The 24,309-nt window shown below is 47.1% G+C and overlaps 1 protein-coding gene across 1 annotated transcript in view; it reads left to right on the top strand.

Moving 5' to 3' along the window:
- Positions 1–4,632: 4,632 nt before the first annotated feature.
- The window catches only part of LOC144112033 (small ubiquitin-related modifier-like), a 28,911-nt gene continuing 9,234 nt past the window's right edge, over positions 4,633–24,309 (top strand). The window contains exons 1-3 of the mRNA XM_077645111.1: positions 4,633–4,924; positions 4,990–5,049; positions 17,145–17,222. Coding sequence (XP_077501237.1) covers positions 4,907–4,924; positions 4,990–5,049; positions 17,145–17,222 — 156 coding nt within the window. The 5' untranslated portion in view covers positions 4,633–4,906. The remainder of the gene's footprint in view (positions 4,925–4,989; positions 5,050–17,144; positions 17,223–24,309) is intronic.

Here is a 24,309-nt window from a genome sequence, read left to right as displayed (position 1 = left end):
GATGGCGCAGGCCTACAGAGCCTCGCGCCAGCTCTACCCCCCGTCCCATCCCTCCCTAGATAACAAACACGCAACACACTGGCGCAAACTACAGACACACACACTCCTCTCACCCCTGACCCTAGCCCACTATCACCCCTCCTTCCCCACTCCTGCCTGCACCTTGTGTCCAGAACCATTCCCCTCTTCCCTCCACATCCTCTCCCTCTGCCCGGCGGACCCTCCCCCGCGCGGCCTAGAGGACCTCAAGACCTGGGAGGACTGGGAGACCCTGCTGCGCTCGGAGGACCCGGCCGTGCAGACAATCGCCACCGGCCGGGCTGCCAGTGTTATGGACCTTAGGGACATAAACACTTGTGTGCAGTGGGGTCGTGCGGAGACCCAGGGGCGTGCCCCGACTCCCTCTCCAACAATAAAGTTTCTCTCTCTCTCTCTGTTCGAAAGGCAGTATAATCAGATACGAATTATAAGGCCTCAAAATCCCTAGATTTCACAAAAAGACGCTAAATCTCTAAAGCAAAGAAACACTCTCTAGATCTAGGGATAAATCTCTAGGGTTGGCATCACTGGGCCTGGCAAGCGCCGCTTGATGGATGGATGGATGGATGAATACGGCTGAACCCTTCGGGCGGTGGCTCAAGCCACCTAGCCATGTCTTGTGAAATTTTACTCCTGTCTTGCTTTTAGCCACCAATCGTATAACCTGCGCTTGGTTACTTCTACCCACTTAAAATCCACTTTCCCTTCACTATCCCTAAACCCCAATGCCTTGGGTAAATCATCCCCGCTGCTTTCCACTGTAGGGTGAAGCCCTTTACAAAAAAGTATCAAGTGTTCAACGGTTTCCTCCTCCTCTCCACACGCAATGCACAACGTGTCTATCTCGTGGTATACCTGACTCTATACGTCATAGTCCGAAAAACTCCAGTCCTGGCCTCAAATAACAAAGAACTTCCCCTACAATTATCATAGATATTTTCTTTGGCAATTTCCTGTTTAAAGGTCCGGCATGTTCCCAGTGCCGATTTCGTCAGCATCCTTGTTTTCCCCAGAGCTCTCTGTTCCTTTACCCTTTTTCTTAACCGATAATTGCTGATTTGCCCCCTTACTGCTGTCCAGATATTTGCTTGTCAATTTTCTAGTTCGATTTCTTCATTTCGAGACAACATTCTTTATATACAGGTATCTAATAAGAACAGAAAGTTGGGCTAGTTGCTGTGGATTCATACTTGGCAGCGCAAAAAAAAAACGAGGACAAAAGCGAACGAGGAGACACAACACAAGCGTTCGCTTTTGTCCTCGTTTTTTTTGCGCTGCCAAGTATGAATACAGGCATCTGCAAACTTTCCTAGCCCACTGCTTTTTCCCCATTTTTCTCAATCGTTCCTCAAATGCTATCTTACTGCTAGCCTCTCTGCTCTCGAAAGACTCCCATCCCATATCACCCTGTACCCCCTGATTTGGTGTATTGCCATGTGCTCCCAAAGCTAACCTCCCTACTCCCCGTTGCCTAATTTCCAGCCTTGCTTGAACATCTGGCCTCATACACAGGACCGCATTCCCGAAGGTCAGGCTAGGGACCATCACCCCTTTCCAGATCCCTCTTACCACCTCATACCTATTGTAATTCCACAGTGCCCTATTTTTCATGACAGCTGCATTCCTACTAGCTTTATTCATTACATATTTTTCATGCTCTGTCAGATACTCAGCACTGTTATTTATCCACACCCCAAGATGCATGTACTCATCCACTACCTCTAGCATGAACTCCTGTATTCTATGCTCGCCGCCCTCTTCATTAAATATCATGACTGCAGATTTTTCCTTACTATACTTGAAACCTAATCTATATCCCTCTGTACCGCATATGTCTATCAACTTCTGCAAGTCTTCCTTGTCACCCAGGTGAAAATTTGTTGATGGGAACCTACTGGTTTGTACTGGTTCGGCTGGAACCAGCAGGTTTCCTGCTGGTTGTACTGGTTCCAACAGGGTGCTTACTGGTTTTCTGCTGGTTGTACTGGTTCCAGCAGGGTGTTTGTAATGGTTTTCTGCTGGTTGTACTGGTTACAGCAGGGTGCTTGCTGGTTTACTGCTGGTTGTACTGGTTCCAGCAAGGTGCTTACTGGTTTTCTGCTGGTTGTACTGGTTCCAGCAGAGTGTTTGTAATGGTTTACTGCTGGTTGTACTGGTTCCAGCAAGGTGCTTACTGGTTTACTGTTGGTTTCACTAATTCCAGCATCAGGACTTTTTGCTGTTCTTTTCGGAGGCCTTTTTCCTTTGTTTGCATGGTAGCAATATCCTTCAGCTAACGGAATTTTGCAGCTAAATCTATTCAACTGTGAGCGCTAAAAATTGAATAAATAGTGTCAAAATTTAATGAGAGAGCTTTGTTTATTAACCATTCCCCACTAACACCTGTGGGAGACCCATCTTGAGGGGTATATAAGCATGAGGCAGGCCATACGGTATTAGAATGTGAGTACGAGTTACACTTGGAAGTTGTATGTATATTATAAGGCTGTTGCTATAGCTGCTTTTCAAGTGGGGTTTAAAGCTGTACTTGTGTTGCTACTATGGGTAGATTTGCATGGCCCTGCAGGGTGAGTTTACCAGTTACCGTTGGTTTCGAGCGTTTTTTGCTCTTTCTTTTTGTGCATGCTTAACGTTTAGGAAGTTACTATTTGTTTTAAAGTTTCAAGAAATTTCGAAAATTAACGGATATATTGCATGAATGATTTATCTACACAGAATTAAATGTAATGTTTCGGTGTGTATAGAAGCTAATGGCCCCAGCACCTACTGGTTCCATCAGCTGCTGGTTCCATCAGATGCTGGTTCCAGTAGCTGCTGGGAATGTGCTAATAAACCAGTACTACTGGAACCAGTAGGATCCCAGCAGAAAACCAGCAGCAAATTTTCACCTGGGCAGCCATTAGCACTAATTATCATCCGCGAAAATTAGTCCCGGTAATGACTGTTTAATCCATTCCCCTTGCTTGAAAAAAGAACAGTTGAAGCCTAGTCCGCTCCCCTCTAGCTTGGTCTCCAACCCTTGCAGGTACAACATGAACAACAAAGGTGATAGAGGACATCCTTGCCTAAGCCCCCGCTGTATCTCTACAGGCCCTGATACATTTTTCCACATTTTATGAGCACTCTGGTACCTTCATATATATCTTTTAAAAGGTTAATTACTCCATCTTCCACATCCAATGCGCCCAGTATGTCCCACAAATACTCCTGAATAACATTGTCATAGGCTCCCCTAATATCCAGAAATGCTAGCCACAGGGGCCTGTGTGCCTTTTCAGCAATCTCTATACACTGGCGTCAATGAAAATAGATTGTCCTCCAACCTCCTTTGTTTCCGGAACCAATTTTGTAGTTCCCCTAGCACCACCTCGTTCTCCACCCAAGCCTGCAGTCTATCCTTTATAATCTGCATCACCACCGTGTAAACCACAGATGTCACTGTTATGGGACGATAGTTACTTACGTCTACTTTGTCCCCCTTTCCCTTATATATCATGTTCATTCTAGTTAATCGCCATTCATCGCGGACTTTCTCATCCACAATCGTTTTGTTCACTACCTGTATTAATGTTTTCTTGGATTTTGGTCCTAGCTTCTTTATCAACATAATCGGGATACCATCTGGTCCTGTTGATGTGCCACTAGGAACCTTCTTCTCTGCCCTTTCCCACTCTCCTTGCTCAAGTGAAGCTATTGCTGTAACCGGTCTATCCTCCTTCGATAAATTATGCACCACGTGCTTTGCTGTAAATTTTTCCGCCATCCTTGTTCCTATGTGTTTTATTGCTTCATCCCCTTCTAGTCGAATACCCTGATCTGTAACAATAAACCTTTGTTCTAGCCTAGTCTTATTACTCATTGCATTTAGATTTTTCCAGAATTTTTGGGCTGCTTTTCTATTCTTTTTATTTACTTTTGACATCCATTGGGCACCCTTTCTTCTAATTTTCTCATTAATCAAATAGAATGCTTCCCTTCTACACTTAATGAAGGTATCCCATTTTCTGTCTACTTCCAATTTTGGTTCCCCCCTCTTCTTGGAATATCTGTGTTCCCTGGACGCTTCCTGACGTTTCTCTATTGCACTCTGACCTCCTCATCCCACCAACTCTTGGGTTTGCGTCTTTTCCCTTTTAGCTTTACTCGCACCTTAGCTAGCTCTAGCTCCAGTAATCGAGTTAACTTGGTATAAGTCTATTCTGTTTCACTATCCTCAAAAATTACTTTCTCGATTTGTTTGAGCCTTGGGCTTAGGTCGCCACCTCGCGGCGTGTTACGGAGTTAGCATAATTACACTTCTCCGCTGCGCTACGCGCCGAATGGGACGGCCTGAGCAACGCCTGAGCGCGCCGCCGGAGCTGATCGAGGATGCCACGCACACCCGTCTCAAAGTGGACACTACCTTCCATCCATCCATCCATCCATCCATCCATCCATCCTTCGCTTGACTTTGGAAGCTATTTGAAGATTGGTGGCTCAATAGCAGAGAGGTGTCATAAGGTTAAAAGTGTAGAAACACGTTTTTAAAGAAAATGGAAAATTTGATGAATTTACGGCACAGTTAAACAAAATAAAGGGGCAAAAAAGTTGAGCATGGTGGCAACTGCGATTACCCCGTTTCAAAGGGGGTGCTCTTACCGTCTACCAATCTATCCAATCCGTTGCAGCAAGTCTGGCAGTCTGCCTGTGGAGCCACTGGCATCGTGAGTTGCTACGGGAGATTCGAGAGGTTTGGTTCTCGGCCGAAACGGTATTTGAGGTTTTTGTCCCTGGAGTTCGCACACGCGGCGTGCTATCCGCTGTGTGCGCGCGCCGTTCACTGTCACCTGGGATTCTTGGGCTTCCTGAGTCAGATCGGGCCTAGAAAATGGCCGGCTCGGGCCAGGTGAGATATTTGCGGCTGTCCGTGCCTTGTTTGTGCGTTAAACCTACCGTCCTTCTGCTCGCCAGGATCCAAAGCCGGAAGGATCAGACTCGTCCGAGTACATCAAGCTGAAGGTGGTCGGCCAGGTGAGCATCGTAGGAGCCGAGTGTTTTGGAAACCACGTTCTCTTGTGCCCTATAGGCTTAGCTTCGCACCCCTTCGTCGAACGCTGCAGCGAGTGCGGGTGCGCGCGCGTCCTCTGGCTCGAAGGCGGCGTGGTTGGCGGCGCGTTGTAACGCTTTCGTTCGTCATGTTTGGCCGGATTTGATGGTTTGGTTCCGCTGCAAGGCTGCATTTTATTTCACGCCCGTAGGCTGTGCTGCTTTATCACTTGTCAAAACAGGCGTGTAGTCTGAGCGCGGTTCCTTTCTCGCCCGGGCATCGCTTAGGCATACATTGCCACAGCCAATACGCAAAACCCAAGGAAAGACGTTAGGTGCGTTAAGCACCCGTCGCTTTCCTGCCGGTCACCCGCATTGTGACAGTCCATTTGGGCTTGAACGGTGGGAGATAGTGGGACACAGACGTAGGCGCTCGCGGCTGCCGCATGGCGGCGCTGTGTGAGTAGAATGGTTTAGTAAGGAAAAATCTGCAGTCATGACATTTAATGAAGAGGGCGGCGAGCATAGAATACAGGAGTTCGTGCTAAAAGTAGTGAATGAGTACAAGTACCTTGGGGTGTGGATAAATAACAGCGTTGAGTATCTGACAGAGCATGAAAAATATGTAATGAATAAAGCTAGTAGGAATGCAGCTGTCATGAAAAATAGGGCACTGTGGAATTACAATAGGTATGAGGTGGTAAGAGGAATCTGGAAAGGGGTGATGGTCCCTAGCCTGACCTTCGGGAATGCGGTCCTGTGTATGAGGCCAGATGTTCAAGCAAGGCTGGAAATTGGGCAACGGGGAGTAGGGAGGTTAGCTTTGGGAGCACATGGCAATACACCAAATCAGGGGGTACAGGGTGATATGGGATGGGTGTCTTTCGAGAGCAGAGAGGCTAGCAGTAAGATAGCATTTGAGGAACGATTCATAAGGATGGAGGAAAAGCGGTGGGCTAGGAAAGTTTTCAGATACCTGTATATAAAGAATGTTGACACGAAATGGAGAAAGCGAACTAGAAAATTGACAAGCAAATATCTGGACAGCAGTAAGGGGGCAAATCAGCAATTATCGGTTAAGAAAAAGGTTAAAGGAACAGAGAGAGCTTTGTGGAAAACAGGGATGCTGACGAAATCGGCACTAGAAACATACCAGACCTTTAAACAGGAAATTGTCAAAGAAAATATCTATGATAATTGTAGGGGAAGTTCTTTGTTGTTTGAGGCCAGGACTGGAGTTTTGCGTACTAAGACGTATAGAGTCAGGTACCAGGAGATAGACACTTTGTGCATTGCGTGCGGAGAGGAGGAGGAAACAGCTGAACACTTGATACTTTTCTGTAAAGGGCTTCACCCTACAGTGGAAGGCAGCGGGGCTGACTTACCCAAGGCATTGGGGTTTAGGGATAGTGAAGGGAAAGTGGATTTTAAGAGGTTAGAAGTAACCAAGCGAAGGTTATCTGATTGGTGGCTAAAAGCAAGACAGGAGTAAAATTTCGCAAGACATGGCTAGGTGGCTTGAGCCACCGCCCGATGTAAAGGGTTCAGCCGTATCCATCCATCCGGTAGAATACATCTTGCGCGTCGGGTGCCTCCGCTCTTTTCGAGAATAGAAGCTGGGCTGGCGCTGATCGGCCGCGCGCAGTACGATTCTTGCTTTCGCGTTTGCATGCGTGTTTAATTGCATTCATGCTTTCCTGAAGCTTCTTCAAGTTCGTATTCCGCATGCAATCTGTCCCTATGTATTTACAAGCGCTAAAAAGAAAAATGTGGGCATACCCATGAATTTCTCACAGACGAGACGTATATCACGCGATTCTGCTCACTACCTATTCTACAGTGGCGTGTGTCAAATATCTGCTGACAGAAAATTTCTTTTTCGTCCCCACCCGAAAATTCAACAGCGATCCAATTGAATCCCTGTTTGGCAGTTTGCGAATGTCATTCGGGTGTAGTGACATGTTGGATGTTCGGGCTGCACTGTCAATTCTTGGGAAAGCTACTGAAGACCATGATTGCTGTGTCTAATTCAGCATCCAATATTGCCCACAAACAACTTCTACTTCAGCTCCAAAGCCTGCCCTGATGTCGACTGTGCAAGCAGCGCCGAGGCTGTTGAGAGAAAGATTGGTGCTTCAGAGGCTTACTATCACAATTTTGCCACATCAGCTGCCATCGATTCAGAACTTGGCTACCGCTTATGTGAGCGGTTACATTGCATGAGTTGTCGGCGAGCATTTAGAATGCGAGAACCTTACTTTCTGTACAAAGATAGTTAGCAACCAGCCACTCCTTCAGTTCACCCGCAGCCAAGACCTAGATGGGCTGCTCTACCCGTCAGATCAACTTCTCTTCGTTCTCGACACAACAAGAGCTTTTGCTGACCGCGCCCTGCAAGAAGATCAGACCTTGCAAAAGCCTCTCGGTACATTAGTAGAGCACGCTGTCGGAGCTCTTTGTGCCTCAGAGTTGCTAAGTGCTAGAGCGATGGCAGCAACGAGCACAGGCTTAATTAAGCTCATGAACCGGTTCGTTTCCTGAATGCGTACCTCTGCAACTACGCATTCAAGGTTACTGACAAGCTTGACGTAGTTAAACGTTTTGCAAAATAGCCCCTTTCGCGAAAGTACGCGAAACTGAAATGCGAAAGTACGCGGACCTGCCATATGGGAGTTGGACACAATAGTTTTTTTTTTATTTGGAGTAAGTTTTGAGTCGCAACACACCGTTATTGAATACATGAACCCCTATATCTTTTTTTTTTTATTCGAAAAGTGTTCCACGAGGCTTAAGTTGAAAAAGGGGGAAGGAATGCGGGAGATAGGAAGTTAAAAGAAAGATTGAAGACCCGTTGCGCTGAGGTAGTTCGTGTAGTGCTATCTTCAGGCAGATGGTGCAGCGCCACGTTACATAACTGATTGCACTGAAAGCAGGGCGCATTTTTCGCGCGTACCGCTGTTGAGCGTCAACACTGCGACTCGAGAAACAGTACTGCAGGAAAGTGCGTGGCCGATCAAATGATGATACCACATGGCACAGCTCCACATTTTCTGGCACCAACTGTGGCTTCGGTGGCGACGATGGCAACTCCAAAAACTTCACGAAGGAAATGCGGGTCAGGTATCGCTTTGGAAGCAGTCTAATGGCTTTATGTGCTACATGGCGCATGCCCTTCCGGCTTGCGTCGTCTGTTACATGAGTAAACAGCACGCAACAGAGCTTTTTTCAGTGCCCAAGCTTTCAGTATTAGCTGCTGCCAAACACTGCTTTCAAATAAGGACCCTCAGAGAAGCGAACTTAAAGGTGACAGAACAATTTTTCACAAATTGGATTCAAGCAGGCGCGCACTGTCATATCAGCGCAGCAGACGACGCGCGAGCGCATTGCACAGCAATAGCCGCAAACGACACGACTGAAATGGGCCGGTTACCCTTAGCGACAAGTACTTCCAAGCTCCCTTTTAAAAAAGTTTTGATTGTACTTGAAACAACATGAACGCAGTCGAAAAGTCGACAGAACAGCTGCGAACAGTCTGCGTTTCTATGAGCGACGGTGATGCGACGGGCGTCCTACTCCGGTGGCGGCGAAAGGCCGTACTAGCCCCGACGGCCGGCTCCCATGGCACAGAAAGTATAGAGGAGGCACTGTTCTACCTGATAACTCACTCACAGAAAGTAGCTCAAAAGTTTCACCCGAGCGTGGTACTGAACATGGCACTTTGTTGTCATTGTCATGGCATTGCCATTACAAAATCATTTTGTGGAGAATGGTCGTTCATGCATAAGCCATCACGCTGGGTAGAATGTCAGTCAGGAGTATTAGTAAATATTCTCTCTGTTGCACGAGCAAGTAATAAATTCGTGACTTGATAGAATGCTTTTGTGGTGAACAGCGCAAAAACCACCTAATGTATAGGGCACATAGTGTATGGAGCCTTTAAAGTTTTCTAGTATGTCTGTTTTTAAATGATGTGTAGAACTTTAATAAACCAAGGTCGCGTGAAATTTGCCTGTGTTTTCGACCCATATAGTTTGTTTTGGTTTCAGCAATGGTGACATCACAATAGGTCTGACGAGTCATGCAACATTTGCATTATAGTAGCCTCACTAGATTTTGGGCCTACTTGTGATGTCGCAAACATCCTTTGGCTTCTAAAGGAGATTCTATTGAAAATTATTTGCCGAGTTGCTGCCAAATTTCATGTCGGGATCCATGTTTACTGCAGTCAGATACAACTCAAGAACGCAGTGTCTAGTACCTTCTCAAAGGAGGCCCACAGCCAGTGGCATTGACAGATTTTCATGAGATCATGGTTAATCCTATTTCATGGAGGCACAGGCCAGGTTCTAACTTGCCTTGCCAAGTTCTAGCAGTTGCAATTTGAGAAAGCAAAAAAATTTTTGGCATCGTGGAAAGGCCCCTGAAGGGCATCAGGTATTTTTGTTTATTTCTAAAAACCCCTTTGCCCATACAACATTGTAAAGGGGAGTGGTACTAGAATTGCTACATGCAAAATCTATGGGAATTCATGTATGCTGCATACTTCAGTGCTCGTGGAATTGCGTTTTTTTTTTATCAGACACAGTTATGCCCAATTACTTTTTTTTCCATCCGCTGTTTCTGCAGTGAAAACTTGGCTACAGTGTCCTTTAATAAAACATTCCACCATGTCAGAAAAGAAAGAAGTTACAGCATTAGGCAGCATTTCCTAGGCGCACCAAAGGACTTAGCGACACCCTTCGTTATTTCTTGTTTCAAAAAAGCAGTCCTTTTTTCTAGGCATGTAATGGCCCCAGTCATTCTCACCACCATCGGATTATTTAAATTGTAGCCAGCCAGCATCAATGACTTGGTGAAAATGGCGCTGGCCACTTTGAAAAAAAAAATTTTTTTTTAAAAAGTCAGTGCACAATCTTGGATCTTGTGTGCACACAAAAGAAAACACAAACAGCTGCCCGGAATCTCTTCCCTCCCTCTGTGCGAATGGCCTCCGTTGTGTTACCATGGAAAGGAAGCGAGGCCTACTCCCTGCAGTGTGCCTGGGACCAAGATGGGACTTCTTTTTCAACTCTTGGGTTGCGCCAGAGTCTCCTTCAACCTTACGAGCCCAACCAGATGGACATCCGTCAAAGGTGTTCACATCCTAGATCCGTCCTGCAGGTAGTGCCACACTCTAGACAGAAAGGAGTAAAGCTGTCTTCTAGTGGGGCATACTGGTCAACACCACACGGACAGAACATGATGACATATGCACTCAACTTCAGCGTTATTCCAGAAGGCCGCCGAACCGCTGCTTATATAACCTCATGACAAGCGCCCACCCGGGAAGAGAAATTTAACATGTGACGGCAAAGGTAAAACAACAAAAAAGTGGAAGGCGCTTCCGGGACCCTACACTGGATCAGACCGCAAGCGAAGCTCACTTATCGTTACAAAATCAACAGGCAGAGGGTATCAGAGCAGAGTGATCAAAAGCATAGCAAACACTTCTTTTACAACAGCTGACATGGCGGAATAATTTGACCGGCATGTTGAAACCGAACAAGATTATAAAGCTAAAACACACCAACAGATAAAGCATGGTGAATACATTGAATGACACGAAGGCATAAAAAGTGGTTGGGATGATCGGGTAGATGAACGAAGAAAAACGGGCATAGGTAGCAATGGAGAAGCAAACAAATAACATGGCTGAACAGCAAAAGATGAGGTGCATTAAACCTTACAAGTATAAAAAAAGAATGTTAAAATATATAGACAATTGACAAGGTTGTGAAGGCTAAAAGCTAAACAGAAAGTGGGCGGTACAACAAGGAACGTAAAAGAATGAAAATACTCTTTGTTGAAGCCAAGGTAAAGCCAGACTAAACCAGAGAGAAAAGCGATCTATTTATCCGGAAGTCAAACTGGGGGTATGCTTATGCATTCACTCTTGAGCATAGGTGGGTGGTGGTGGCGGTGGTGGTAAAAACTATTTTCGTCAAAATTCATTCAAAGGTGCTCTTTCGTAGATCGAGTGGGGTCTCCATTGCGCTTTTCTTCTTTCCCTGCTTCACTGCTGGTCGCGTGATGTGGCCAGGAGCCCTTGGCGCTCGGCGACTTCCAAAGCTCGCCTCACGGCCCGGAATTGGGTCTTCGGGTCGGAGCTGAGCACCGCAACCTCCTACTCTTCACGGTGCGAGAGCTGCAGGTCCACCGGCGGTGTGTCCCGTGCACATTCATGCAGTATATGAGCTAAGTCTGCCCTGTCTTGACCACATAGCTTACACTGGGGCGAGAGTACTCCTGGATACGTAATGGAGTTTTTATAAGGGTTGGGGAAAATGTTTGTCTGGAGTTGTCTCCAGGCCACCTGCTGAGGTTTGGTCAAAGACTAATCGGGGGTGGGTATTTAAGTCTATTATTACGATAGTGCATAGTTATGTCATGATATGTGACCATGCGCTCCCTGGCTGACCTCAGGTTTGGGCAGGCCACAGCCCGGTTGACGAATCCTTGGACAAAATCGTGGGATGCTTCGTTCCCCGGCTGGGATGAGTGCGCAGGCAACCAGATAATTTGAATGTGGCGGCTAGGTGCTAGATTGGACTGTCTCTCAAGAATGGACATGGTGGCAGCGTGGACTCTGGCTTTCACAAAATTTCACACGGCTGTCTTGGAATTGCTGAGAATATATTCAGCTTCCGTTGAGGTGATGGCCAGGGCGATAGCCGCCTCCTCGGCCTCCTCAGCGTGCTTCACCTTAGCAGTGGCTGCTGCAAGGGGTTGCCCGAGTAGCCAACTATCCCTGTTGTGAAAGCCACTCCGGCAAATGCCTTCATTTTTGCTTTTCCTCCCTCACCCTCACTTTTGATAGGTGACCCACCCTCATTTTGAAAGTTATCTGGGCCTCCCTCGCCCTCGCATTATCCGCTCACCCTCATGAACAGTTGTTTTAAAACGAATTATATTTTGTAGTCTGCAAATTCTGGAAATATTACTGAGTAATAAACATTTAATGCAAGCCCTCAAGGCACTATTGGACAAGAGGCTAGATTCTTGTACTGTTCTGTGTGTATGTTTACGTGCGTGTATTGTTTGAGCTAATACGTGAGACAGTTACGAGTTGAGCCCAAAAATATCTCTCTGCCTTTACTTCTGGCACGCACTGCATGCATACATATGTCCTGCATTTTCAATCTATATGTGCAGCTAAAATGAGTTAGCTCATTGTTGTGTCTGTACAAAAACTAATGTATGCCAAGAATATTTAGAAAACAAGCAGTAGCGTTTACCACAGCAATTACAATAAGTGCTAAGCACAGAATAGACTCTGAACAACGAAAGTTTGTAGGTCGCTTAATTACCATTACTTGATGACTTTACGATAGCACTGGGTCTTCTGAATTTCACTGCTTCTAATCATCATCATCATTTATTTATTTATTTACCCTTAAAGGGCCCTTGGCTTAGGGCATTACATAGGGGGGGGGAGTAGTCGTTTCATAATACAATGGTCGGTAACATAGAAAGCTGGGTTCTTGCGCAGACATGCTGTCATTGCTTGAATATAGGAGGCAGACTTTCTGATAGCATGGCTGTTTTGCTTTTTCGGCGCGAACGTGAAGTACACCAAGCCAGCACACCAGCCGACCAACCTGAATCCCCTGCTCCGGTGTCATAAAAATGTGCTGAAGATTGTTCTTGACGTAAATATTAAAACCTGGGATAGAAAAATGTGACAAATATATCATATTTGTGGAGTACTGGCCAATACTAAGTTGCTAGTAAAAGTTAACGCTGTGATACGAGCAAATTTCTTGCGAGAATCGCCTCGCAGCTTCCATTGGCCCGCCGTTGCGGTTCGGCTCGTCTGGCGTCCGCCAGCTACGGGGCCCAAGGCGTCGCGCAAGTCGACCATATTTTGTTTATTTTGAGATGATGCTGTTGACAGCAAAGTGATATCAACAGTGCGCCATTTATTATAGCACAGGCGACTTCCGAAGTGCTGTCCGCTGCTGCGTCGATGCGAAACAGCCAGGCGCAGTACGTCGCGCAGCGCACCCGCGTGTGGTGCTGTAGCTGAAAGCTCGCTACTTGCTCGGGCATGCTTTGTCGCTGCTCGAGGATAGCAAGCGGTATTTCTGATAGCATTGATCTTTTGTATTTTCTGGTGCGAACTTCAAAGCGTGACACCAGCCGTGGGCGTAGCTTGAGACGAGCTGCGCATCGATGCTTGCCGCTCAGTGTGTCCCTGCTTGCAGTGGGGTAGCTGTTCGCAAGCGGCGACCAGTGCGGTGCGCCGATGAAGTTTTCGCACATGTATCTCCTGCTTTATCTGCTTTAGTTTGTGCATATCTTCGGCTTAAGGAATGTGCACATCTTCGGCTTAAGGAAACTTGACCAGTGCCGGAAACAATGTGGCTGCGATGACGGCGGATACAGGCGATACCACTGACAAGGATACATCGACAGGGTAGCCGGTGACAACTTGGAAGGTTCCCGCACCGTACTAGCGAAGGACGATAAGCAGTCTCGGCAGCGGCGGCACGGGGCAACCTCGTCCGTTAGGGCAACGGCGCATCGGCAGCATAGACAAGAGTTCCAGCACGGCAGGCTTTGAAAAGTGGTACCTCGCGAGAAGCTCGTCGTCTAACAGCTCCATCGGATACTGACGATCCCTCACTCGCCGTGCCGGCTTCGCACGATGGGGCACCTGATCGATTTCTTCCATTAACTCAGTGAACTTGATAAATTGGAAAAGTGGTCGTCGATCGTACTCGGTTGCCATGTTGAATTGCCGAAAGGAGCTGCTAAATTTAGGCCAGGGGCTACCTTTGCGAACGTGCCTTTTCCGAGGCCGAAAGGGCGGCTAAAGGTGCATTTTAAGGTTAAGGTTGGTTTCTGAAGCCAGCAAAGGAGCTGCAAAGGTGAGGGCCTCAAAAGGGAAAGTAAAGGTCGGTTTGTGAATACGGGGATAAGGAAGACACAGCGGCTCAAGAACAACTTGGAGAAAGATAAGAGAACACACATGCACACACGCAAAAACATGGCATAATAACTCTGTCCTTGAAATGTGCTGTTAATAACTGTCTGAATTTATTAGGTTCTGTTTCAGTAGCTATGAAATCGGGTAGGTCATTCCACAATGTAACGGAGGTAGGTAAAAAAGATTTATTAAATGAATTTGTGGAGCCGTGTATGCGCTGAAGACTATAGTTAAAAAGTCGGCGTGAGGTGCGAAGCGGCGGGTGCAATACAGAGTTTCTTAGCTGCGGGAAGGTTTTGTGCGGTTTTCTGCATGCTTTTCCGATGACTGTTCCGTACGCACGAATGGAATATGACGAAGACCACGGTTTCAACAAAAGCGTGAGAGAGCAGTTTAACACGCGTGAACACTGGTACGTGACGAAGACGACGGCATTACAAGCACAGCTGAAGAGCTTGGCAGTTCGTACAGGAAGGATGTTAAGATTTCTACCAACTGATTGTTCATCTGAGTTGAGTGTATGAACCAACCGGCTTTAAACCCGAGTGGCACACCCTCTTAGTAATGTGCTCAGCCTTACCTCATGTCTAGTGCTCTGTTGCTCTGTAGGTTTTGCGGTGTGTTTCGTGGCATTTCCTAGAAACTTCGTAAATAATTTAGTTATGTAAATGGAATATATTTTCAGTGTAGTAAATGCCATGCTTAAAAAAAGCTGTGGTGATGGCGTAGTGGTCTGATGTAGCGGCCAGCAGAGCTGATTTTTCATTGCCGCCGCGGGTTCTGATCTCGCTCCCCCAGCTATGAAGTTTTTTATTTCTTTAGTGTCTTCCCCAGTGCGATGCCGGCTTTCCACTGCAGTGAGGCTCTTATGCCGTCGCTTAAAGTAAAACATTATTCACGCCACTTGGAAATCAATCGGGTCGCTAAAATGCACCATTTGGGCTGAATAATGGTAACCACTCACTCCCTGAGTCTCGAGTGAACAATTCGTGTGGTTGCCATTTTAGTGCCCTAGCGGTTTTACTGCGCCGAAAAGCGGTTGTCTTTCAGAAGCCTGCTTCTAGCACGTGGCCCACCCATGATCACATGACGTTGTGACGTCATCACAAGCTGCTCACCAGATTATGAGCAAACTACCCACCGTGGCAGTTCAGTTAATGATTAGTCGCGAGAGATTCCTCAGGAACAACATGGGTCTCGCAAGCCCCTGCGATGGCAGCCCCTGCGATGGCAGCCCCTGCGATGGCAGCCCCTGCCATCGCAGGGCAGTGGCGCGTAGCTTAACCGCTGCACCTCTGCGCCAGGAGCGTAATCATGACTCCCGAGGATCTGTGAATGTAGAGAACGACAAATTCTACCGTTTTATAACTCTAATATGATGCAATATCACACAAACTCTATATAACAAACTATGATGTATCAACCAAAGTAAAGCCGCCGCGGTGGCTAAGTGGTTATGGCGTTCGGCTGCTGGCCCGAAAGACGTGGGTTCGATCCCGGCCACGGCGGTCGAATTTCGATGGAGGTGAAACTCTAGAGGCCCGTGTGCTGTGCGATGTCAGTGCACATTAAAGAACCCCAGGTGGTCTAAATTTCCGGAGCCCTTCACTACGGCGTCTCTCATAGCCTGAGTCACTTTGGGACGTTAAACCCCCATGAACCAAACCAAACTATCAACCAAAGTAAGCCAGTTCAGGTCAAGCAAAACCATAGAAGGTCAAGATCAACCATGCAAAACAAGGGCTAATGAGGCTAGCGCATGATAATTTGTGGTTGACCCCAAGTTTATCGGCCCATGATTCTTTTGCTTGCACGTCTACACATTGTGGCACCGCTTTCCTATACCACAATTCCACTGAAAAAAAAAAAAGAGAGATACGACTGTTCTGAACTACTCACAGTGTGAATGAAAAAATTCGACAGAACGCCACCAACAGCTTTGATTTGACAATGAAATTTCGTAGAAACATTTCTTGCTCTGCAGCCAGTTCATTGAAACCTCACTGAACTGAAATCGGACTTCGTTCTGGGAAGCAAGGCTTAGAACTTTGGAATTCAACAGCTTTACTGAGTATAATTTCGACGTGTTTTACTCTACAATCTGATCATCTAACAGATTCGGGGCTGATAATGAAAATGTTGCCTGTGGATCACAGTTCCCTTTGTACCGGCGGCCACCCGCACGGCCCGGCCAGTGCCCCCTTGTTAACCCACTATACAGGGTGTTTCACCTAAGACGTCACACGGTATTTAAAAATAGGCTTTTTGAGCAGAGGTACAGTACTCACGGATTGAAATAGGACATTCGGAGCGCAAGCCTTGCAGTGCCACGTAGGCATGTGGTAAACCACAGGCCGGCTGATTGGCTACTGGAAGGAACAATTCTGCTTTGTAGATGTTCTCCCTCTCACGCCATACCACAATGCACCACCTTGGTTCCATGAGCGTCTAAGGGCGGCGCTCCATGAAGCGACGGCCACGCGCTCCGAATGTCCTATTTCAATCCGTGAGTACTGTACGTTTTTTTTCGTCACAGCATTGTTAAGCGCTGCAGTAAATCGCGGCTACAGAGAAGGCGTGCGGCTTCCCGCCTTTCGTGTTCACCTTGTGTACCTCCAGACTGCAGAAACTACGTCTTCCCAGGGTACCTTCACCTTAAGAACTAGCACTTTAAAACGAGAATTCATAACCAGCTGCTCAGACAAAAACGTTAGCCCTGAGTAGGTTCGGTCCATCGCCCTCACCTCACCGAGTGAAATCCGCATGAGGTGAGGGTGATGATGCCCACCTCTGCTCTCGAGCCTCCAAATATGATACGACACCAACTAGGCCGACAGCTTGTCTTCTAGTGAGGACAGCTTACTCTCATGTAGGTGTATTCGTGCTCAGTAGAGATTCCCTTTAGGAGATGAATTGTATGATTTTATTGATGAGTTGCAGCCTCTGCAGTGAGGTGAACCTGCTCAAGCTAAACAGCCTTCTGTATTTTCTTTCAAAGTGTGTTTGCAGTAAATGAGTGAGGCACTATGTGTGTCATGTACACTGATTGGTTCTGGCTTGTGTTTGGACACGAGTGGCACTCTGAAGCTTTTCTGTCTTTTGATGCATGCAGGATGGAAATGAAATCCACTTCAAAGTGAAGATGACAACGCAAATGGGCAAGCTAAAGAAGTCATACAGTGAAAGAGTGGTGAGTTGGGTTGCCAGAACTCGGGCACTACTTCTCTTCTGTTGAATGCACTACTGTTTTGAGCAGAAATTTTCCTATAAATAGGAGACTGCTTTTTAGGGTAAGAGCCAGTCTCTGTATCCCAAGCAAGTATTCACTTGATTTCTGCGTCTAGGACTGATATTGCTGTGCTTCAATTAATGGAGATGAATGTGCATAAAAGTTGTTGGAGGCAAGAAAAAAAAAAGTGAGGTCTTAGCCTGTACTGTGTGCTTGCAGAATCTAAGCATTTTTGGCCCATGAGCAGCATCGGTGTACCCTTGTTACACGGGCAGTTTCAATGCCCATTGAATAAGTGAACATGGAACTCAATTGGGATCGTCCAGTCTCACGCGGCTCGATGGACGTTCGCGAATGGCCGTTTGAATGTCAAGGGCATGCTTTAAGCGCTCAAGGGCCATTAAAAACAGCCTCATATTCACCATACGTTGAAAAAGAGACATAGAAACTAAACATAGGCGTAGAAAGTAAATAAAATTATTTTATTTTGTGATTTAATGAAAACTTTTTAGACTGCATTAGCCAGTTCATAAACTAGTTTTTACTCTATATTCAAAATGACGGCTCTGCAGAACGTCCTGTGGTCTGATGTAAACTAACTGAAGCTTTTCTTATGCGGCGTCAAGGCGTTCGGCTTCGTTTCTCCCATTTGTGCCTCTTAGCGCAGTTTGCAACAACTGACCAAGAAGTGCCCCACAAATGTTGCAGCAATAGTGCCTATAAATACGACAGACGGTCACTGGTCTGTGGCAGCTTCAGCGGTGAAAAGCTTATTTGGGCTGTTTTGTGGCTAGGCTTTGCATACATGCCCATATATGTGGATATCGTCATTCCCTATTTTATATTCATAGGTCACTGGGAGTCCTCATACCACTATTGGCGCAGTGTTTCTGTGTTATGCGATGCGCCACAGTACCGTCGGGTGGCTGTTTCAAACATAGCCACTGGTGTGGTTTGCAAGACCGAGGCTGTTCTTCCCGAGCAACCGCCTGCAACCAGACATTACTGCCACGGTGGGCAGGTTGTGATGTCGGAAGGTACCTAGATGGCAAGTAGGCCACCTGCTTTTCTCGACACCGTGATGATGCTGGGGTGGCTGCTGATTTGGACCATTAACGCTGTTGTGTTAATAGGGAGCTGCTGTGGAGCTTGCATTTCTGTGAAAGCTTCTACATAGAGTGAGGATTGCAAGTTGGGAGAGTTTGCTCAACAGCATTGTATAAGTGAACAGTGCGAAGCAGACAGAGTACAAAGAGGACATGAACCACAAGTGCTGTCTTTGTGCTCTGTCTAGCTCTTGCTGTTCGCCTGTTCAGTGAGTGCTTTCTGCACAGATCTCAGCATGCTGGAAGCAAAGCAGGAATAACTTCTGGCTTTGAATCTGTGCGAGTGTTTCAAAACGCACGTTGGACACCAATAATAAATACTATCTGGCTTGACAAGTACAAAGGTGCAAAATGTAACTGGCAGAGGTGCACATGGGGCACAGGAGATGAAACACGGGGTGCATGTGTGGTGCCATGTGTTTCTATATCTATACAACACGCTTTCAATACAATCAAGCCCACTTACAGTTAAGCCTGGATGTAACGAATTTCTGGATTTAACAAAGTTTTTGAATTCCCCAATGCTGCCCCCATTGAAGCCCATGTATTTTCGACCTCGATGTAACAAACGCGTTGCGGCGGTTAACCTTGATGTAACCAACTCACAAAGCTGATCAGTCATTACTTTTTGTTCTTTTTAGGAAAATTCGGCCGAAGAAATGCACTAGATTAGTGACTATTAATACTGTAAGGAGCCAGCAGCTACGCGAACGCTTGGTATCACTGCGACCGACCAAAATTAGTGATGATGATGATGGCGGCGGCGGCTAGCACCGCTTCGTGTCTAACGTAGCAGCCTTTTCAGGCTTTGCTTGTCTAGTGTGACACCAGGTGGCATTTTTAGCAGCAGTTGATTTCTTTTGCAGCATTTCTTTTTGTGTAGATTTGAGGACAAGCATTCTTATTTTTTGATTTTCATATGTTTCAAAGGCTTAGACACTTTCTGTGTAAGAATTCACTTTTAAAGCAATGCTGATGGCCCGTTCTTTCATTGCCAGAATGGGGGAAGGGAGAGGGGGAGGGCCTACGAGACAACGACGTGTTGCATTCGCCATTTTGCATGTTCTCCCTCATCTGCATGTGTGCGTGTGTCAACTGTTCTCTGGTGCTGGTTCGTTCAACTCTTTTTCGAGGTGCTAGGCCTGCCTGTCGGCGTGTAGTCGTGCGTCTCCGCTTGTAACTGCATTGTCGGTTGGTCGTGATGAGTTCTACTGCCAGAAAATGAAGTTCTGTCTTTTGAAGACAAATTCGCAATTTTAAATGCATTCTCCGTGGGCGAGAAGAAGGACATTGCCGCCCGTTTCAGCATTCCAGCGAACACCCTATCAGCGATTTTGAGTGCGGAACACAGCATAACGATTCTGCTGTGGGCTAACCTGAACGGCACAGGCAAGCAATCCTGCTAGTTGTCGGCAAAAGTGCCCGTCCCAGGTGTTTTAAGGGAACGAATCGTATGGCCATAAAGTATGTGGCGAATTACAAAGCGTGGGTGACTCGGCCAATATTTTCTGAGTGGTTAAAGGAATTTAACCAGGACGTCAAGCGACAAGGCTGTCAAGTTTGCCTACTGCTGGATAATTGCTCGGCGCACCACATTGAAGGCCTGCAGCTGTCCAACATCGAACTGTATTACTTCCCGGCCAACTGCACGTCTCTAATACAACCCCTGGACAAAGGGGTCATTAACAGTTTTAAATGCTGTCACCGGCCTGACTAATCCTGAAGATACTTCTTGACATCCGTCTGGAACGGGAGATAAAGATTGACATTTATCAAACAGGCGAGATACTTGCTGCCTCCTGGCAAGAGGTCAGGGCAGAAGTTATCGCAAATTGCTTTTTTAAAGGCTGGAATAGCCAAAAACGCACAGGCTGGTGCCGACGAGGAGGAGGAGGAAGACCTTTCTACTCCGTTCGATGTGGCCGAAGCATGGAATGAGCTGCACACTAACGTTGGTGTACCCGACGACGTTAACCGAGTGAGTTTTTGTTTGCCAACAACGCTGCAATGGCTACAGAAGAAATGACGGATGCAGCATTAGCTGAAAGTATGCAAGATCCCGAAGGCGGTGATAATGGTGCCTGTGAGGCAGATCCGTGTTACGTGCATACTGCAAAGGAGGTGATGAACGCAATGCACGTTTTGCGCCGTTTCGTCAGCTGGCTCGACGATGAAGGAGCTTTGCATGATTTAGCTTCTTTAGAGTGGCATGTTGTGCCTTCACTCGTGCAGAAGAAGCAAACAGAAATTACACAGTTCTTCGCTGTAAAATAAACGCTTGAAGGGTTTCACCTTCACGGATATCTTGAGCCGTTTGGTTTCATTTCTGCACCATTTGTTTGAGCCTTCACGCGAAACCTGCATGTAACCAAAAATTGCTAGCTTTTTGTCAACTTCGTTATATCCAGGTTTAACTGCATAATGAACCTGACAGTTGTGTAGATTGCATTCAATGTATCTAAGGTTTGTAGTAAATGGTCTCATGTTACAGCAAAAAATACCAAGTCAGACAGTGTAAGTCCTTGTCTGGTTATTCAAACTAGACCGTATTACGGTGTTGTTCAAACTCTCCAGCGCAGTCAAATGCTGCTCGCCAGTACCCTTGCTACCAACAAGGTGCTTCAAGGATGTGATACAGTCGAGCCCACATATAACGGCCCTACTTAAGATGAATTTCCGCTTATAACAAACGAGACCTGCGCAACCATCAAAATATACATTATTTCAATGGCACAAAATCAGACGTATAACAAACGTCATTAAGCCCTGCTGATCGGTTACATCCAACAAACAGCGTTAAACCCAACGCCATGATGAGAGATAACCTGCCTCAGACTCCTTTGTGCGCCCAATGTGCGGTGTGTTTTCCTGAGCCTCACTGCAGGCGAACTGCCCGCCCCGTTTCGTGCCGCTCTCAAGCAAGCTACCCATAACCTGCCAAAGTGCCTTCCAAGATCGCCCTCCCGCCCCTCCTTGCAACTCCGCTCTCCTCTCCGCACTCGCAGACCCGTGCGTGGCCTCTGCGATCAACCGCACCGCCGCCGGTGCTGGTTGCGGAGGCCACGCTCCGTGAAGCAAGCCTTCAGTGGGAACCAAGAGGCGGCTGCACTGACGTTCACAGATGCCTCTCATTGGTCTCGCTCTGCTGGCACTGTGCGTCTGTATCTTTAGCTTGATTGCCGCTTGTGCACGTTGCATGTCTACCCCGTCGCATGCTTTTGTCACTCTTGTTGCAGTGCGGACGTTTTGTTGGCTTCGTTCAAATCTGGAGCCCTGGTTGTAATTCGGGATGGCGGACTGGAACACTGTGCCGATTTCCATTGTATTCAGCGGTAGAGGTGATCAAAGCGGCCTGGGTGGAGGTGACGGCCACTTGCGTGCGGAACTGCTTCCGCAAGGCCGGCTTTGTCGACACAGTGTCTGATGCCCAGCCTGATGCTTCGGAAGATGGCCAGCCCGGCGGCGATTTGTGACAGCGCGTCGTCGACTGACATGGGGGGTCATGACATTGGTTGGAATGATTTTATTTCTGTCGATGACGACGCCGACACCGCGGAACCGTGCGCGGACAAGGGCATCGTTTCTGAAGTGCAGGACGAAAGTGATGCGGAGGAATCAGATGAGGATAAAACTTCGCAGGCAGCACCTATAAGCGCGCCTATAGCAATGGGCTACATAGAGAACCTCAGACAACTTGTCTATGCCAAGGGCCTCGGCGAAAAGCACTTTTCTGCTTTAAATTAACTGGAAACCTCCCTCATCAGATCTGCGCTGGAAAAACAGACGTGCATCACGAACTTTTTCGCAAAGAAAAAATTTTGTGTTTCGACGAGCAACTGTCTTTAAAGCTTTGTCCACTTCGGGATATAACGAACAGACGCCGCATGACACTCATGTTCGTTATAGACAGGCTCGACTGTATACCTAGTCACGGCGGAAGCACTCACTGTAGCAGGTAATAATAGGTTGACCTCCTCGCCAGATTCCTGGCAGTGCAAGTCCTCAAACATTGCGTACTGTTATTTTTGTCAGCGTACAGCTTTCCGGTGTTGCCACCATCTGCACCATTTAAGTCATCCCAGGTGACACCAGGTTGGGCCAGCTACGCATCAGCGACTCATTGCCACAAATCCTTATGCGTCCAATAATGTGTGGATTCTAGAGTGTCCTCCATCGTTTTGGGGTCCTAAACGCTGCCTTACGGAAGCGATCCTTGATGCACTTCGCAGTCAGTTTAATCCGTGTAACTTTATCATCCTGCGGCAGGGAGCAGATAAATTCGAATTGGTACAGTGCGGCACCTGATCGTCAATTGCTATCAGTATGCGCTGGTGACGTGCTGCCAACAGGACACCTTGAGCACATGAGTTATTCCCATATCAAGTGGCTAGTATGGCTCTTCGCATTCAGTGGCAGAAGAGCGTGTTCACCGCAGTGAGGGAAGCCAGCACGTGGTGCGCCGCACGATTGTCGAGCACGGGAAGGGCCCTCCCAGTTTTTTTCACCATGTTGTTAAACTCAATTAGCTACTCTGCGAACAAATCACCTGTCATCCCCATACTCCCTCTAAACTTATGGCTAGTGGGTACACTTGTTGAATTCATAAAAAGAAAAGTTGTGCATCATCCAGGCCTTTGTGTCGCGCCTGCTGCATACGAGAACATAGCTTCCAAAGCACTGTGCCTTGAGAATCTTCCGAGTGACTAACTGCTATCGCCGGTCGCTGCCCTTTATGCTCGTGCACAGAAAGGCAGTAGCACTAAGCTTGCCATACCACTTGCCACCAGCGTTGGGTGTCTCTTTTCAAAGCATGCGGTTTTGACTGCTGCATTTAGTAAAAAAAAGCTTTGTCGACACTCTATAGCCTCTTATTTCTCATTTGTTATTTTTATTTTGGTTGCTTTTTGGGTGGCTGCGTTATTTCCTTAGGAAATGGGGAGGGGACGGCACGGAGGCCAGGAGATGCTTGTCTTCCTCTGCTCCTGCAAGAAGCGATGGTTCACAGCTGTGCTTACAGCACCTCCTTGTTCGCTGTAACCGAGTTTGTGCAGCCACAGGTGTTCGTTGCATCTGGGATGCAGTGCCATTGCCCTAATACACATTTTCATGGTAGCACCACCCTCATTCATATGAGTGAGCATTCATTGCATCTGTGGCCACTGTATGTGGGCTCGTCTGGACATGTTTCCAAACTGTATGATGAACCTCTACTTCATAGATTGTTCGAATGGCAACAGAGCAGAATTAAGATATATTTTTGTTTCTTGAAGCTATGTCGACCTGTTTGCGGCTTGAAAGTCTCAGCATGCAACATTACATACATACGTATCGTATGAACACGTGTAGGGGCCGCACTTTTTTTCCAGATTCGGGAGCCAATTTCAGGGTGCGGCTCATACACGCGATGTGCGGAAATTTTTTTTTTAAGTAAAAACATGAGCAGCATTTATTCTACGTTCATTCGTCACTCGTGGACTCTTCCGACTCCAAGCTGGTGCTGTGCTCTGGTGCGCGCTCATCCCACAAGAAGTCGTGCAGCACGTCCGCTGTCAACATGTAGCCGTTGTTCCACACTTCCATCACATAGCAGAGCAGCTTTTCTTCCAGTTCGGCAAACTTTCACAGCTTGCCTCAGAAAGCAAGCTTTTTGCAGCTTGTGTTTCTCAATGCATCCTTTTGGTTGCACCTTCGTCGGACGCATATCTCGGCCACGTCGAATTTCCTGCCCGTTGCACATTTGCCATGTTCGAGAGCAAACCCCCAGCAGTGTAGCTATTAAGGTGCTTGTCCATCGTGGTAAAATTGCAACGCTCGGCAGCAGCACACGAAAGTCACAACTACGGTGAACTATCCGCTACCACAACTCCTGTGCCTTTGACCAGCTTTGACAGCCACAAAGAGTGGGAGCTCGCAGCGGAGGAAAAAGATGGCAACGATGATCA

This window comes from Amblyomma americanum, unplaced genomic scaffold (assembly GCF_052857255.1).
Source record: "Amblyomma americanum isolate KBUSLIRL-KWMA unplaced genomic scaffold, ASM5285725v1 scaffold_30, whole genome shotgun sequence".
NCBI lineage: Eukaryota > Metazoa > Arthropoda > Arachnida > Ixodida > Ixodidae > Amblyomma > Amblyomma americanum.
The sequence above is the reverse complement of the archived record's forward strand: the minus strand, read 5'-3'. Positions and strand labels throughout refer to the sequence as shown.